Source organism: Mesoplodon bidens (genome assembly GCF_964165515.1).
Source record: "Mesoplodon bidens genome assembly, chromosome: 18".
Classification (NCBI taxonomy): Eukaryota; Metazoa; Chordata; class Mammalia; order Artiodactyla; family Ziphiidae; genus Mesoplodon; species Mesoplodon bidens.
The window spans coordinates 11,309,194-11,325,260 of NC_138175.1; the positions used below are offsets into that span (position 1 = coordinate 11,309,194).

General features: G+C 41.6%; 1 protein-coding gene and 1 long non-coding RNA gene across 2 annotated transcripts in view; one reads left to right on the forward strand and one right to left on the reverse strand.

The window, feature by feature from the left end:
* Window positions 1–12,533, forward strand: part of ADAMTS18 (ADAM metallopeptidase with thrombospondin type 1 motif 18) — a 152,817-nt gene extending 140,284 nt beyond the window's left edge. Inside the window, exons 20-21 of the mRNA XM_081217380.1 lie at window positions 5,318–5,465; window positions 12,401–12,533. Of these exons, the coding sequence (XP_081073506.1) occupies window positions 5,318–5,465; window positions 12,401–12,516 (264 nt within the window). The 3' untranslated portion in view covers window positions 12,517–12,533. The remainder of the gene's footprint in view (window positions 1–5,317; window positions 5,466–12,400) is intronic.
* Window positions 868–5,408, reverse strand: LOC308606466. Its single transcript, XR_014013831.1, has 3 exons — window positions 5,329–5,408; window positions 4,509–4,575; window positions 868–1,217 (listed from the first exon to the last, which is right to left on the reverse strand). It is a non-coding gene; the product is annotated as an uncharacterized lncRNA (long non-coding RNA).
* Window positions 12,534–16,067: the final 3,534 nt, after the last annotated feature.

A 16,067-nucleotide genomic window follows, 5' to 3' on the forward strand; every position in this document is an offset into this window, starting at 1 on the left:
ACCATCATGAGAGTCTTCTGTATTTTAGAAATGCTGCTTCGAGGCTTGATGCACTTGGTTTTTATGTCATGTTTCTGAATAATATAATAGCTAACATTTGTCAAACCCTGTCTATGCTACAGACTATACACGCATCCTCTATTCCCTCCCTTCATCCTGGAAACAGTCTTATCAGTGGGTATTATTGTCCCTATTTTGAGGCAGGTAAAGCTCAGTGACTTCAGCAATTCAGCCAAAGACACCCAGCGTTTAAACTCAGATGTTAGAGACACCCTTTTCCTCAAAAGACTTGGAAGCAACTTTAGACACACTGCTTTGGGCTAGGATTGGTATGGGATGCTAAGTCTTAGAGAATAATATGCCCTCAGGAATCCAAAGCTGTGTTTTGGTCCATGCGTTGTTAACAACCAATGGGAGTCACATAGCTCTTCAGAGACCCCACTGGCTTGAGAGGTGCTACGCACCTCATCGTGCAACACAGGAGCCAGGTAGGTTTGGGTATGTATTTGGGAGGCTCTGGGAACTAAAACAAACATGGTGGAAAGATCAGGAAATTAGCATGATTGCATGTCTCTAATTGACTAGGCTCGTACTAGGTGCTATGCCTATTGCTATGAATTCCTTTTCAAAACTTTTATCATTATTTTACTCTTTTAACACATTTGGAAATTGATTCATGTAAAATCATTTAGATCAGGGATCAGCGAATAATTGCCAGTGGGCAAATCATCTCACCCAGCTGCTGCCTGAATAAACTTTTATTAGCACACAGCCATGCTCATTTGTTTGTGGTGTTCATGGCTGCTTCAGTGCTACAAAGGCAAAGTTGAGTAACTGCAACAAAAATCGTATGGCCCATAAAGCCTAAAATGTTTACTACTGTGAGAGGAGAGTCCCCCAGGTGACAGAGTAGGAGTTCACCCCCTCTCATGGGCACAGCAAAATAACAACTATTTACAGAACGACAATTGACGACAAAGACCGGAACCTACCAGGAAAGATCTTCTGCAACTAAAGATGTAAAGGAGGAGCCACAGTGAGATGGGTAGGAGAGGCGGAGTCGCAGTATACCCCCAGGTGGGTGATTCACAAATGGGAGAATAGTTACAGTTGCAGAGCTTGTCCCCAGGGAGCGAGGGATCTGCACCAGGAAGAGGAGCCTTCAGAACATTTGGCCTTGGAGGCCAGTGGAGCTTACTTTCAGGAGTTCCGGAGCACTGTGGGAAATAGAGACACCGCTCTTAAAGGGTGCACACAGAATCTCATGTGCTCTGAGACCTAGGGCATAAGCAATGCTTAGAAAGGAGCCTGGGTCAGACCTACCTGCTGATCTTGGAGAGTCTCCTGGCGAAGAAGGAAGCAACTGGAACAAACCCTGGATACAGACACTGGCCTCAGGCATTGGGGGAGCTCATTCTACCACATGGACACTAGTGCTGGCAAGTGCCATTTTGTAACCTCCCTCTAGCTGATTAGCCGAGGGATCCAGCCCTGCCTACCAGCCTTAAAGGCACCAGTACTGGGACACCTCAGGCCAAGCAATTTAACTGGGTGCAGATACTGCCCTACCCACCAGCAAAGAGGCTGCCTTAAGACGCCCTGGGCCCAAGCCCAGCCTCCCAGTGAGCCTGCTCTAGCCTCAGAACCAGCCTCACCCACCAGCAGGTGGACAGCAGCCTCAGGACAACTGCAGCCATGGCAGGACCCAGCCCACCCACCAGCAGGCCAACACCAGCTCTGAGATACCTTGGCTGCCAGCTGCCCTGGGATCCAGCCCAACTCATCAGTAGGCCAACACAAGCTGTGAGACATGCCAGACCCACAGCAGCTGTGTTAGAAAATGGCTTTACCCACCAATATTTAGACACAACCGCTGGGACCACTGGACTCTGCAGCCAGACCCCAGGACCTGACTTTGCCTGCCACTGGGCTGGCACCAGCCCCAGGACCTGGCTGAATGCACCAGTAGGTGGGCATCAGCCCTGGGATCTCCTGGACCCTGACCCTGCTCACCAGAAAGCCAGCACTAACTCCAGGGTTCTGCAGCCAGCCACCTTGTGACACAGCCTCACCCACCAGTGGTCAGCAGCCTCTGCACAAGACAGGGCAATAAAAGGAATCCAAATTGGAAAAGAAGAAGTAAAACTGTCACTGTTTGTAGATGACATTATACTATACATAGAAAATCCTAAAGATACACCACCAAAAAAACTACCACAGCTCATCAATGGATTTGGTAAAGCTGTAGGACACAAAATTAATATACAGAAATCTGTTAAATTTCCATACACTAATAACAACCTGTCAGAGAAATTAATCCCATTTACAATTACATCAAAAAGAATAAAATACCTAGGAATAAACCTACCCAAGGAGGTAAAAGACCTGTACTCATAAAACTATAAGACACTGATCAAAGAAATTGAAGAGGTCATAAACAGATGGAAAGATATACTGTGTTTGTGGATTGGAAGGATATAATTAATATTGTTAAAATGATCATACTACCCAAGGCAATCTACATATTCAGTGCAATTCCTATCAAAATACCAATAGCATTTTTCACAGAACTGGAACAAATAATCTTAAAATTTGTTTGGAAACACAAAAGACCCTAAATAGCCAAAACAGTCTTGAGAAAGAAGAACAGAACTGGAGGTATCATGCTCCCTGACTTCAGACTATACTAAAAAACTATGGTAATCTAAACAGTATGATACTGGCACAAAAACAGACACATGGATTAATGGGACTGAATAGAGAGCCCAGAATTAAACCCATGCACTTAAGGTCAATTAATCTACAATGAAGGAGGCAAGAATATACAGTGGAGAAAATAGTCTCTTCAATTAGTGGTACAGGGAAACCTGTACCACTGCATGTAAAAGAATGAAATTAGTACATTTTCTCATACCATATACAAAAATAAACTCAAAATGGATTAAAGACCTAAATGTAAGACCAGAAACCATAAAACTCCTAGAAGAAAACGTAGGCAGAACATTCTTTTACATAAATTGTAGCAATGTGTTTGTGGGTCTGCCTCCTCAGGCAAAGGAAACTAAAGCAAAAATAAACACGTGGGATCTAATTAAACTTAAAAACTTTTCACATCAAAGGAAACCATAGACAAAATGAAATGACAACCTACTGACTGGGAGGAAATATTTGCAAATGATGTGACTAATAAGGGGATAATATCAAAAACATATAAACAACTTATACAAATCAGTATCAGAAAACAAAACAACCCAATCAAAAATGGGCAGACAAACTGAATAAACATTTTTCCAAAGAGGACATGCAGATGGCCAAAGAGTACATGAAAAGATGCTCAACATCACCGATCGTCAGAGAAATGCAAGTCAAAACCACAGTGAGGGGCCTTCCCTGGTGGCACAGTGGTTAAGAATCCGCCTGCCAATGCAGGGGACACGGGTTCGAGCCCTGGTCCGGGAAGATCCCACATGCCGCAGAGCAACTGAGCCCATGCGCCACAACTACTGAGCCTGCGCTCTAGAGCCCATGCGCCACAACAAGAGAAGCCACCACGATGAGAAACCCACACTGAAGAGTAGCCCCCGCTCACCCAGCAACTAGAGAAAGCCCGCCCGCACACAGCAACGAAGACCCAACACAGCCAAAAATAAATAAAGTTATATTTTTTTAAAAAACACAGTGAGATGTTCCCTGACACCTCTTAGTATGGCTATCATCAAAAAGAACACAAATAACAAATGTTGGCGAGGATGTGGAGAAAAGGGAACCCCTATACACTGTTGGTGGGAATGTAAATTGGTGCAGACACTGTGGAAAACAGTATGGACATTCCTCAAAAAACTAAAAATAGAACTACCATATGACCCAGCAGTTCAACTCCTGAGTATGTATCCAAAGAAAATGAAAACACTAATTCAAAAAGATACATGCACCCTAATTTTCATAACAGCATTATTTACAATAACCAAGATATGAAAACAAACTAAGTACCTATCAACAGATGAGTGGATAAAGAAGATGTGGTACATGTATATAATGGACTACTACTCAGCCATAAAAAAGAAGGAAATAATGCCATTTGCAGCAACATCAGTGGACCAGGAAGGTATTATGCTTAGTGAAATAAGTCAGATAGAGAAGGACAAATCCTGTTTGTTATCACTTATATGTGGAATGTAAAAAATACAGAGAACAAACCAGTAACAGAGTGGGAGGGGCATTAAAAGGTACAAACTACTGTATATATAATAAGCTACAATGACATATTTTACAGCACATGGGATATAACCAATATTTTATAATAACTATAAATGGAATATAATCTACAAAAATTTTGAATCACTCTGTTGTACACCTGAGACTAATATAATATTGTAAATCAAATAAAAATATTTACTTTCTTGCTCTTTACAAACAGAGTTTGCCAACTTCTGGTTTAAATGGTTTGATAACACTAATACAGCTATATTTGAATTTGGGGCTAATTCCAAAACTCATACTCTTTTTACCTCAACGTATTTTTTCCTCTCAAATGCCAATCCATATAGTGATGCTTGTCCAAGATGAAGTCCTCACCTGTCCACAATAAAATAAGAAAAATAATAAGGATAATGTAGTGAATTTTTGAAAAGCAAAATACATATAAAAATCTATTTAAAGGGCTATCTTTTCCCCTGATAATATTTTCTTGTTTTCCAGGCACAGATATCTTTATATGTGTGCCTGGAAAAAAATAACTTGACAGTCCTTATTAGTCTTTTTTTTTTTTTTTTAACTTTAGTTGGACAGTGAAATAATTGACTTCTAGGAAGCACCATATCCACCATGCTAACTCAGAATTCAGCTGGGCACAGAGGGCATAATTCCAAAGCTGTCTCGGAGAGTTATTTCTTTCGCTGTCCAAGTTTTGAACTATCCCCTCCACTATCGTATCTGCAGAGATTGCCTGGAATTCTTTAAATACTGTGATGAATTGCCTAGATGTGTCTCTATTTGTTTCTGCATTCTTACAGCAGCTTCTATATTTCTGGAAGCTCTCTTCTTTATGAGTCACTTAACCGGGAGACACACACTGTTGGGGGAGATAGATAGCATTTGCTTAAGAGCCTTTTAATCAGATCACATGGCTCCCATGTGTTACAAGAGACTCAGTGGACCACGAGCACATTGTGCCTGGCTCTGGACAATCCCTGTTTTATGGACAGGCATCTTGGCAATGTCATGAAGCCTGGGGATTCCTTTTATCTGATGTCACCGACATCAGACAGGACACCATCCCGATTGTTCCTGACTCCTTCCTCTTTTCCCTTTTCTGCAGTGCACGGTGACCTGTGGAGGAGGGGTCCAGACCCGATCAGTCCACTGTGTTCATCAGGGCCGGCCTTCCTCAAGTTGTCCGCTCCGGCAGAAGCCTCCAGTGCTGCGAGCCTGTAATACAAACTTCTGTCCAGCTCCTGGAAAGAGAGGTAAAGGACCCCACGTGCCAGTCAGTTTTACTGCTCTTTGGAATATTTTTCAAAAGCCTACCATATTTGATTGCACAGCTTATGCATTGCACAACTCTAGGGGGTGCCATGCACATCAAAGTCTATGTGAAGAGCACTCCTGAGAGGTGTACAGGGCACAAGTCCAGGAACGTTCCTGCTCAGAATGATCTTGTTTGCATGGGTATGCAAGGAACATTTAATTCTACAATTAATGGCATTTTAGCCGTTAATTTTTACTTTGAAAGGATGAAATGGCAATGCTGCAAGGCCCGTTTCTTAAACTAAATTTAAATTGAAAAAAGTAACCACCATGTGCCAGAGCCATAAAAAAGAATGAAATAATGCCATTTGCAGCAACCTGGATGGACCTAGAGCTCATCATGATAATTAAGTCAGACAGAGAAAGAGGAGTATCATATGATATCACTTATATGTGGAATCTAAAAAAAGAAATGATACAAATGAACTTATTTACGAAACAGAAACAGTCTCACAGACTTCGAAAACAAACTTACGGTTACCAAAGGGGAAACATGGGGAGGGAGGGATAAATTTGGAGTTTTGGATTAACATATACACACTACTATATGTAAAAGAGATAACCAGTAAGGACCTACTGCATAGCACAGGGAACTATACTCAGTATTCTGTAATATCCTACATGGGAAAAGAATCTGAAAAAGAATGGATACATGTATATGTATAACTGAATCACTTTGTACACCTGAAACTAACACAACATAGTAAATCAAGTATACTGCAATATCAAATAAAAATTACATTTAAAAAAAGAAAGAAAAAAGAAGTTGAACAAAGTAACCACCGTATGCCAGAGATTCCACGGGAACGCAAGCGTGAACAAGAATTGCCCTCTAGGAACTTACCTTTTAATTGAGGCGACAGATAAATTACAGTTGCAGTGAATATGCATTATCCTAGCACTACACCTTGAATGGTTTTTTTTTTGGTTCAAGTTAGGTCATATGACGTACAGTGAGTGCTGATGGAAAAATGGGAAGTTCACTTGTCTGAGTGAACCATATTGTTCTTCACTAGCCCATCGTATTTTAAAGTAATCTGACAAACACCAGGAAATATTTCTTCAGCCTAATCAGATTTCCTTGTGCCCAAGAATCATTTTCCATCGTGTACCTGCTGAGTTTTCTCTTTATCCAATCACAGCTTTTTGAAAACTGTCCAATCTCTTACCCCAGGTTTTCCAATTTGCAGTGAATCAGGTTCAGGCCTGTTACTCACTTCGTCTTCACTGTCCGTACCACTTCCCATCTCTAAATTGATGTTGTTGTTTATCTCCTTCTTATAGCCTTAGCTCCAGGCATCAATTTTCTCTCCTCTGCTCTTTCTCTTTTCTTATCTGAGGTTTGCACAAGATAAGAAAACCAATAATATAGCAGTTGTTCAGAGCCAGATCACCTCTAAGGCAATGTCAGAATCCTACAAACCTGCAGCCTTTCTCAGCAGAAAGCTTATAGGGGAAGAAGCAAGTGGTCATATACTCCCAGACTGACGACTCCTTTCCTCACCATCGGTGATTTTTCACTTTCACCCTTTAGTCAGTTGGCCACAGATGAACCCACACATACAAAGGCTCAGCCTGGAAAGGCCACAAATAAAGGGCATGCCCCCTCAGTACTTTCAGAAAGGCCAAAGGCCAGGCAGGGGCCAATCCTGAAAATACTCAAGAGCACGTATTTCCTGGGCAGGACTGTGAGGTGGGGAGAGTCAAGAGGCATGCTAGGGGCAAGGTGGGGGGGAGGCTATTGATGTTTATGATTTTGTGCACCCATCACCACACATGGCACACAGGAGGTGCTCAACACGTGTTAAATGAACAAATACAGGAGTGTATAAATAAAAGACTGTGTGTTAAGTACTATTGTTTTACCTTTAGCACTCTTCTAGGGATAAAAGAACATGGCAGGGTCTTGTTCTTAAGCCACAGGGAGCTCAGTGTCTCAAAAGAGGAGAAAGACACCACAGCAAATAAAACAGGTAGAACATCCCTAGCGTTGTGACGGCAGTGAGCTCTAGCTGGTTTGCAGGGATGGTGCGAAGTGAAAAAGGAGGAAAAGGCTTCCTAGAAGAGGGACTTCTCTCCATGCCTCTTGACTGAGTCAGGTCTCCTTTTAGAAAGAGGAGTCAAATGCGAAGGCAAATATGAAGGACACAAGCCCAGGTGTTTCTCCCGGGCCAAAAATGGGGGCTATAGTCTTACTAAGTTGGAGATTTCCTCTCAGTTCTCCCATTCCCATCCCCAAGGTAAGGAGGGTGGCATGCACACACTACTGCCCAGAAGTCTTCCTTCTTATGTTGCTGGCTGGATGCCCACTGGGGAAGTGATTTGAGTGTATTTTCGGCCCTGAGTTTTCAGGAGCTGTGAGTGGGCAGTAAGCATTCCCGCGGGGATACAGGGAAGAGGTTTCAGTTCTCTGAATCTTCTCTGAGACCCCTGTGGGGGGCTGCATACTCTGCTAGGCACTGTGAGAGTTTCAGAGATACAGTCTTGTCCTCAAGGAACTGGCAGTCAGCTGGAAGTTTTGAGGCATTGCAGTAACTCATACTGGACCCCAGAGCAGATGTTTCCTCCATCCTGTCTTCCAGGACAGCCAAGCAGGTGTGACATCCCTCACACTCCCCGCCATGCTGGCAGCCGGTCTAGGGCATTCACCTCATACCATCATCACTGTGGGATGCTTTACCTGGATGTATTCATTGGATCTCCACTTTGGGGACCAACCCTATGACTTGGTATTACACATATTTTATGTGTAAGCCTTATTCAGAAAAGAGCGAAGCCCTGGGCTGTAACCCCCAGACACTTGCTGGTCACACTGCCCTGTAACTGGTAGCAGTCTGGAAGATGCCTGGACTGCAGACTAGTGAGATGAAGTTGGAGGTGACTAGACACACAATACTAACAAGCTACTCCCCATGGAAGTCCTCACGTCTTCAAGTCGGGAGGGGGATGCATGGGCAGCACTGTACAATGAAAGGAGTGAGGACTCTGGATTCATAAAAATGGATTGATATAAAATAGATAGCTAGTGGGAAGCAGCCACATAGCAAAGGGAGATCAGCTCGGTGCTCTGTGACCACCTAGAGGGGTGGGATAGGGAGGGAGGGAGACGCAAGAGGGAAGAGATATGGGAACATATGTATATGTATAACTGATTCACTTTGTTATAAAGCAGAAACTAACACACCATTTTAAAGCAATTATACTCCAATGAAGATGTTAAAAAGAAAGAAAAGGTTAAAAAAAAAAAAAGAATAAATAAATAAATAAATAAATAATGTTGGTGAATCTAAAATAAGAATCTGGATTATTAAAGTTACAAATCTTTGGTCTTTATACCTTTAATAAAACATGCATCTATTAATAATAATGGGAAAAAATGGATTTGAGTCCACGTTGTGCCACTTACTGTGTGGACATGGACCAGGTTTTAAACTTTCTGAACTATTTATAAAATGGAGAAATAATGCTTACCTTAAAAGGTTACTGAGAGTTAAATAAGGTAATTAAGTTCTTTATACTTACCTATTCAGTGCTTACTGGGAACCAGGGACTGTTCTGATGTCTGACTGTAGATAGAGCAGGGAACAAAATGGGCAGTTTCACCTTCATACCTGGAAACAGACAACCAACCAACCAATTAATGTACAATGTTATATGACAAAGTAGCAGAGAATAAAACTGAAGAAGGGTGTATGACAAGAGAATAATTGGGGTTGAAGAGGTGGTGCGAAAAGCAGTTTAGATAGAACAGTCAGGCAAGGCCACTTTGATGATGCGCTATTTAAACAGAGACCTAAAGATGACCTAAAGGAAGGTGAGCTATGTATGCATCTAGAAGGAGAGTGTTCCTGGCAGAGGGAACAGCAAATGTAAAGGCCCTGAGGCAGGAATATGTAAATCTGATCAAGGCAGGACAGCAAGACACCTGGAGTAGGATGAATACAGTGAAGGGGGGTCAAGCCATGAGCTAAAAGTGGTCCTGGAGGCCCTGTACGTTACTGTAAGGACCTCAGATAAAACTCTTGAGTTAGACGGAAGGCAACAGAGAACTTAGAGCAGAAGTCCAGGTGGATCTGACTTGGAGGCTCACTGGCACTTATACTGAGAAGAGGGCAAGGGACCTAGAAGAGAACGAGGACTTGTCTGCTCTTTGCAGAAGGCAGCTCCGACGGTCCGGCGAGGGGACGAGTTACCACTGGGGCGGTCGCAGGTGTGGGAGTGGCTGGAGGCTGAGTGCATTTTGAAGATGAAGCCAGAAATATTTGTCAGTTGTTTGCATGTAAGATGTGAAGCTCACTCTAGGGTCGTCCTTAATAGTGTAAATAAAATACCTGACTCATACAAGAAGCTCGAATAACAAGCTACTAGTAATGATCGTGGTAACTATAACCCAGCACAGCACTTATACTGATAGCATAGTAAGACCCCTCATGTCTGCTTGGGGACTTAGGTTTAGCTTATAGCACAAGCTGCAGGTACCTGTCAAAATTCCATTCTTATCTCGAGAGGGGTAAGTGATGATAAACAGTGCAGTTAGGACCATGCTTTTAGTGGTCTGTTTTTATCCTCCAGTATTTCCACTGCATCAAGAAGATAATCTCTACAATCTAAATAGAAACTGATCCAGACATACATTCTGATTGACTAGGGTACATGCTAATGGGGTATAAGACACTGTACAAGTATATATTAAAAAATAATTGAACTTGAAGATGTATAAATAGACACATAGGCAAAGTATTCATCTCATGTCTAGCTTCTACCTCTAACAATACATCCTAAACCAGTCTCCTGGTGCCCTACCTCCACTCCTATAGAGGTCCCCATTTCAGTAAACATGACCCCATTCTTCTAGATGCTCAGGTCAAAATCCTAGAGTCATTCTTGATTCTTCTTCTTCTCTCATACCCTTTACCAACCTTTCAGTAAATCCTTTAGACTCTACCTCCAAAATATATCCAGGACTTATTGGAAAGAAAATAACAACTCCATTTCATCCTTACACCCAAGTTGACACTTAGTATTAGTTTCAGTTGGTTGTTTCAGCCATGAGAGGTACAGGGAATTTATTTTTTCAACAAATACTTTTTGAGTAGCTACTCAGAAGACACTAGATGTTGAGAACAAAGCAGTGAAAATAAGTAGATAAAATCGCTGCTCAAGGATCTTGCACTCTAGAGAGGACCCAGATAGTTAGTAAACATAATATGATAAATGCCAGTAAATCCAGTGTAGAAAAATAAAGCAAGGGAGGGAATAGTTTGTCCTTCCTGGGAGGCCAAGGGGCTTGCTGTTTTTATAGGGTGGTCAGAGAAGGCCTTACTGATCGGTGACCTCTGAGCAAAGACCTAAGGGAAATGAAGGGGAGGTGTCTCAGGTGTCTTAGGGGAACCAGATCCTAGGGCCTCGTCAGTCATCGTAAGGACCATACCTTTCACTCTGGGTGGATGGGATCCAGTGGCAGAGTTAGGGGCAGAGACATGACATGAATGGATTTCTGTGTTAAAAGGATCCCTAGAGCTACTATGAGACAGAGGTGAAGTGCGTGTGTAAAAGGGAGTTTTAGGCAGAGGAACCAAGTCTTAAGGAAGGGAAGAAGGAACTGTAGGCAGTTCTGAATCGCAGGAAGACAGGATACAAATTGGGAGCAGCAGGAAAAACAGAAGAGCGGCAACCTTTCACGACATGTCTAAAGGCACACAGGGGAGCCACTGAAGGGTGAATTCGGAAGGGACGTGATCAGGTGCCTGTGGGCAGAGTGTGGTTTTGGGTGAGTTGAGGGTGACTTAAGGCTTTCATAGAGAAAAAAATTCCAGCTATGAATGAGAGTATAGGGTAGACCCTAAATATTTCTGAAGTCAAAAATCCTTGGGCTTCCCTGGTGGCGCAGTGGTTGAGAGTCTGCCTGCCGATGCAGGGGACACGGGTTCATGCCCCAGTCTGGGAAGATCCCACATGCCGCGGAGCAGCTGGGCCCGTGAGCCATGGCTGCTGAGCCTGCGCATCCAGAGCCTGTGCCCCGCAACGGGAGAGGCCACAACAGTGAGAGGCCTGGTACCGCAAAAAAAAAAAAAAAAAAAAAAAAAAAAAATCCTTTAGAATCCAGTAGAATGACTGAACCCTAACTCCTAAAACATGCATTTATGTTTACATAAAGAAAAATTTACATACAACTTCATGTGCTTTCTGTATCTCCTGAGGCCCTTTTGGGTAAAACCCTTTGATGCCCAATGTTCTGCTTCCAATAGATAATCACGTCTGTTATCTTAAAGAACTAAAGAAGTTTGAAAAGATTGGTGCTGACTTAAATTCACTTATTTGCAAATTGGCCATGAGATTTTATTTAAACCTACACAGAATGTGACAGCTAGGCCTTAAACCCAGGTTTCCTGACTCCCAATATATTAGGTTCATTGCTCCCCAAAGTAACATGCCTGGATTAGCAGCAGCAACCCTGGGGTGCTTGTTAGAAATAAAAAATCTCAGTCTTCACCCCAGACCTTCTGAAGCAGAACCAGTGGTTGAACAACATCCTCAGGGTATCCCTAATGCACTGTTCTAGGATACGTCCCTTGGAGGCAAAACGGTAGTCCCCGGGTTATTTGGGAGGGTCTGACGTTAATCTCAGGCTGGATATGACTTTTTTCAAACACCCACTTTCCCCCCACCTGTTTACATTTTGTTAATGGTTATAGTCCCTTTAGGTGTCTTAATCCTGCTTTCCCCACCCTCCCACCAAAGTCCTAATGTATAATGTAAGAACCACTCAGGGGCACAAGGCAAGTCGACCCCAAGTCTTTGTTCTCTAGGCCCTGACCTTAAGAAAAAGGCTAAGAACCTATCCTAACGTGCTGCATGTCTTCTCTCACCTTAGAGGATCCATCCTGTGTAGATTTCTTCGGCTGGTGTCATCTTGTTCCTCAGCATGGTGTCTGCAACCACAAATTTTATGGCAAACAGTGCTGCAAGTCATGCACAAGGAAGAGCTGATCTTGACACCCTTCCAGCCCGGAAGGGCCAGGGTCTTACCTCCCAACCTCCAGAGAGACCAGCCACATTCCCATCGAAAGCTGAACACTGCACACCACATGTGAGCTGACCGCGGTGTTGGAGGGGCCCGCTCTCAAGTACAGACAGGCTCCTTTTTCAGTTCCCCAATGCACATGGTACTCAGAAGCACTTGAAAATGGGAAGCGATGACAAATCTGATTTACAAAAACATAAAACAAAAAGAGAACAGCTTTGATTTGCACTGTTACACGCAAGAAGTGATGACTTACAATGAGATAGAACAAATTGTGACAAAGTGAGACGCTTGTTAACTTTGGGACAGACCCCCCCCCACCACCGTGAACCTCAGAGGGTTCCATGACCAACACGCCAGTTTTGAAAAGGCCCTTTAAGACTTCAAGTCAAAGACTGAGACTTGGAGCAATCAAATGTGGACGGAACACACTGCCTAACTTCCTTGGAGCTCACAGTTTGACCCAACTGTGGACACCCCAAACCAGAAGTTATACAAACGCCAAATGGTGCTCGTGATTGTGCTTGCTGCTGGACTAGCAAGCTTCATGTCCTGTTTATTTGGTGTGTGTGTGTGTGTGTGTGTGTGTGTGTGTGTGTGTGTGTGTGTGTTGTTTTTTTATTATTTTGTTTAAAGTATATTCTACTTATAGAGAGTCTCCAAGACTAAAATTCACAACTTGAAAAGGAATATTCTGAAAACAGGGCAACATGAACTAGTTAAGATCACCACTTAATTGAAATTCACACTCTGAAAAAAAGGAAAAAAAAAAAAAAAAAAAAAACACTGTTGCCCTACACACTCTACCAACCTCATAATTTTTGGTGCTAATCGAACAAGTACTCAGGAGCCTCAAGTCTGCTCTTTGGGCATCACAATTGGTGAGATGTTCATTTCTGGTAAAAACCTAAGAGGAGCTAAACAGCAAAACAGCCCTGTTTTGAAGGAGAGGAAAACATCATTTATAATGCTCCCTACGTATTATCAGAGATGCTTGGAAAATTAAAGGCCGCTTGTGGTTTTTTTTCCTACCAACTGACATGTTTAAATTTGCCCTAGGATTTAGTTAACAAGAAAAACGTCACAGTAGCAATAGAAAAATCCATCTGTCTTCTTGCTATGTGAATATTAATAAATCATAATATGCCAAGACCCGTCAACGAATAAGAGTGTTTTATAATCTTTCAGATCATATTTTCAGGGTTCAGAAGCCAGCTGTTGGTAGGCACTAATGAGCTTAAAATTGTGCTCAACTGGAAAAATACCACAGTATTTTGCCAAAACCAAAGTAACTTACAAGACTGTGTCCTTCTGTAATGTTTTGAGATGTGGTTATTAAGGGCATATTTATATAATTCTACTCTATTCCTCAATGTCTTTGATGAATGTAACCCAATTTCACTGCTTTAAAAAGTCTCAATTCAAACAGGGATTTGCCAGCTCAGCACAACCAACCAGACAGTGGTCTGTTACATTTAGAGCATCCTTTGCTCCTTTCTAATTAGAATCATGCTTTCTCAGATCTCAGAGAAATAATGATTAGAATATTCTCTCAATCTCCTTGGCTTGGCCGAGAATAATGGCCATGTTATCATTAAATATATATATATATATATATATAGTGCCACATCACCACCCCCTTGCCCTCTGAAAAACTGCAAGTTGTTTCTTTATATAATTATCATTATTTTATGGAGAATTAATTTATTAATTAATAGCCTATTCTTATGTGTTCTCACTTGCTTCGCTAAGTGATATTAATTCTGAGGAAAAATGTTGACTAAATAAACATGGGTTATAGAGAAAAGTCAAAATATATGTGTAATATTTAATTATTTTATAAGTTTTATAATAAAGTGTTCTGTTTGTCTTTGAAACTTGTTAAGTTCTTGAATAAATTAGTGAGAAGCCAGTGATTACCAAGGTGATATAAGTGTATAAATGTTGATTAAGAATCTCAGAGTAATTTCTCCAAAAGTTGAGAAAAGGTTGGGGGTAAGATATTAATTAATCATTTTTCTTGTCTGTGTATGAGAAAATGACAAACCATCAAATGCTGGGATGAAATACATGATGACATTTACCATCTTACGGAGATACTGAATTATTTTTTTTCTACTCTTAATAGTCATGTAATCATTTATTTATGGAAATCATCCAAGTTAGATAAACCATAAATGTAGTTGCATCTCTTTTTTTTTTCTACTTGAAAATCTTTTTGCAGAAAGAGAGGGAAGGGAAAGGAGGAGGGAAAGAAAAAAAAAACTAAGTAATAAATTAAAAAGCAAATTGCTCTCAGGTTTTTGAAATTTTGAATCTTCAGACCAGAGAAAAATAAAACTATCTGGGCAAAGTAAGTCCAAATGACCTGAATAAACAGTATTTTTTCCTACATGTGTGAGATATATATATATATATATATATATATATATATATATATACACACACACACACACACACACACACATATATATATACACATATATATATGTATAAAACTTATGCATGCTATTTTTAAAATATATTTAAGAGGATTTTTAAGTGAATTATTGCTATTTGGCAGACATAAAAATTATGGTTAATAATGAAAAATGGAATAGATGGCAGATAAGTTACCTTTCTACTACCTTTTGTTAATAAAATATTATTAATAAAAGCAACCATATGTTATCTTATTTAATCCTCACAACAGCCTAGTTAGGAAGATACTGTTATCTTCCCTTTGCAGATGGGGACTCTGAGATTCACAGAGATCACACATTTGGCCCAAGGGCACATGGTCATTGAGTGATGGGTCAGGACTCAAATCCAGGTCTGTCAGACTTAAAAGGTTATTATTTTGTCACTGTGCTGCATCACCCTGGGAAAGATTTTTAAAAAGAGAGAGACAGAGAAAGAAAAACAGAAGTCCATCTAAGCCTTAGAATTCTGTTATGGCCCCTGAGACACACGTGAAGAGGATTTGACAATAAATGATTTAACAATGAAGAATTATGGGGAGAGCTGGGATGACTTAAGGTGGGGAATTGGAGATGGGAGGCAATACATTCCCACTTAGCCTGTCTTTTCAATAAAGGATGCTTAAAGACTTGTTGGGACTTCCCTGGCGGTCCAGTGGTTAAGACTCCGTGCTTCTACTGCAGGGGGCGCAGGTTCAAACCCTGGTCGGGGAACTAAGATCCCGCATGCCGTGCGGAGCGGCCAAAAAAAAGATACCTAAAGACTTGTTGCATAAGTCTTCATTCTTTAATAACTGTTTCCCTCTGGGATGGTAGTGTTTCCTGGGCAACAGGACCTCAGTGTTGGGAGCCTGCAATGCCAAGTCCATTAGGATGGAGAGAGAGAGTGAGGAACAGTGCTCTTGGCATGGATTCTATATGCCAACTGTGGGGAAGGATTCTGTCACAGTGTGCATCATGCAAGAGACAGTTTATGGAATTAACTGCATAGAACCCATTATTGCAAAACGTAATACATTGATAGAAAAGGCCACTTACGTATGTCCTATATGGGTTTA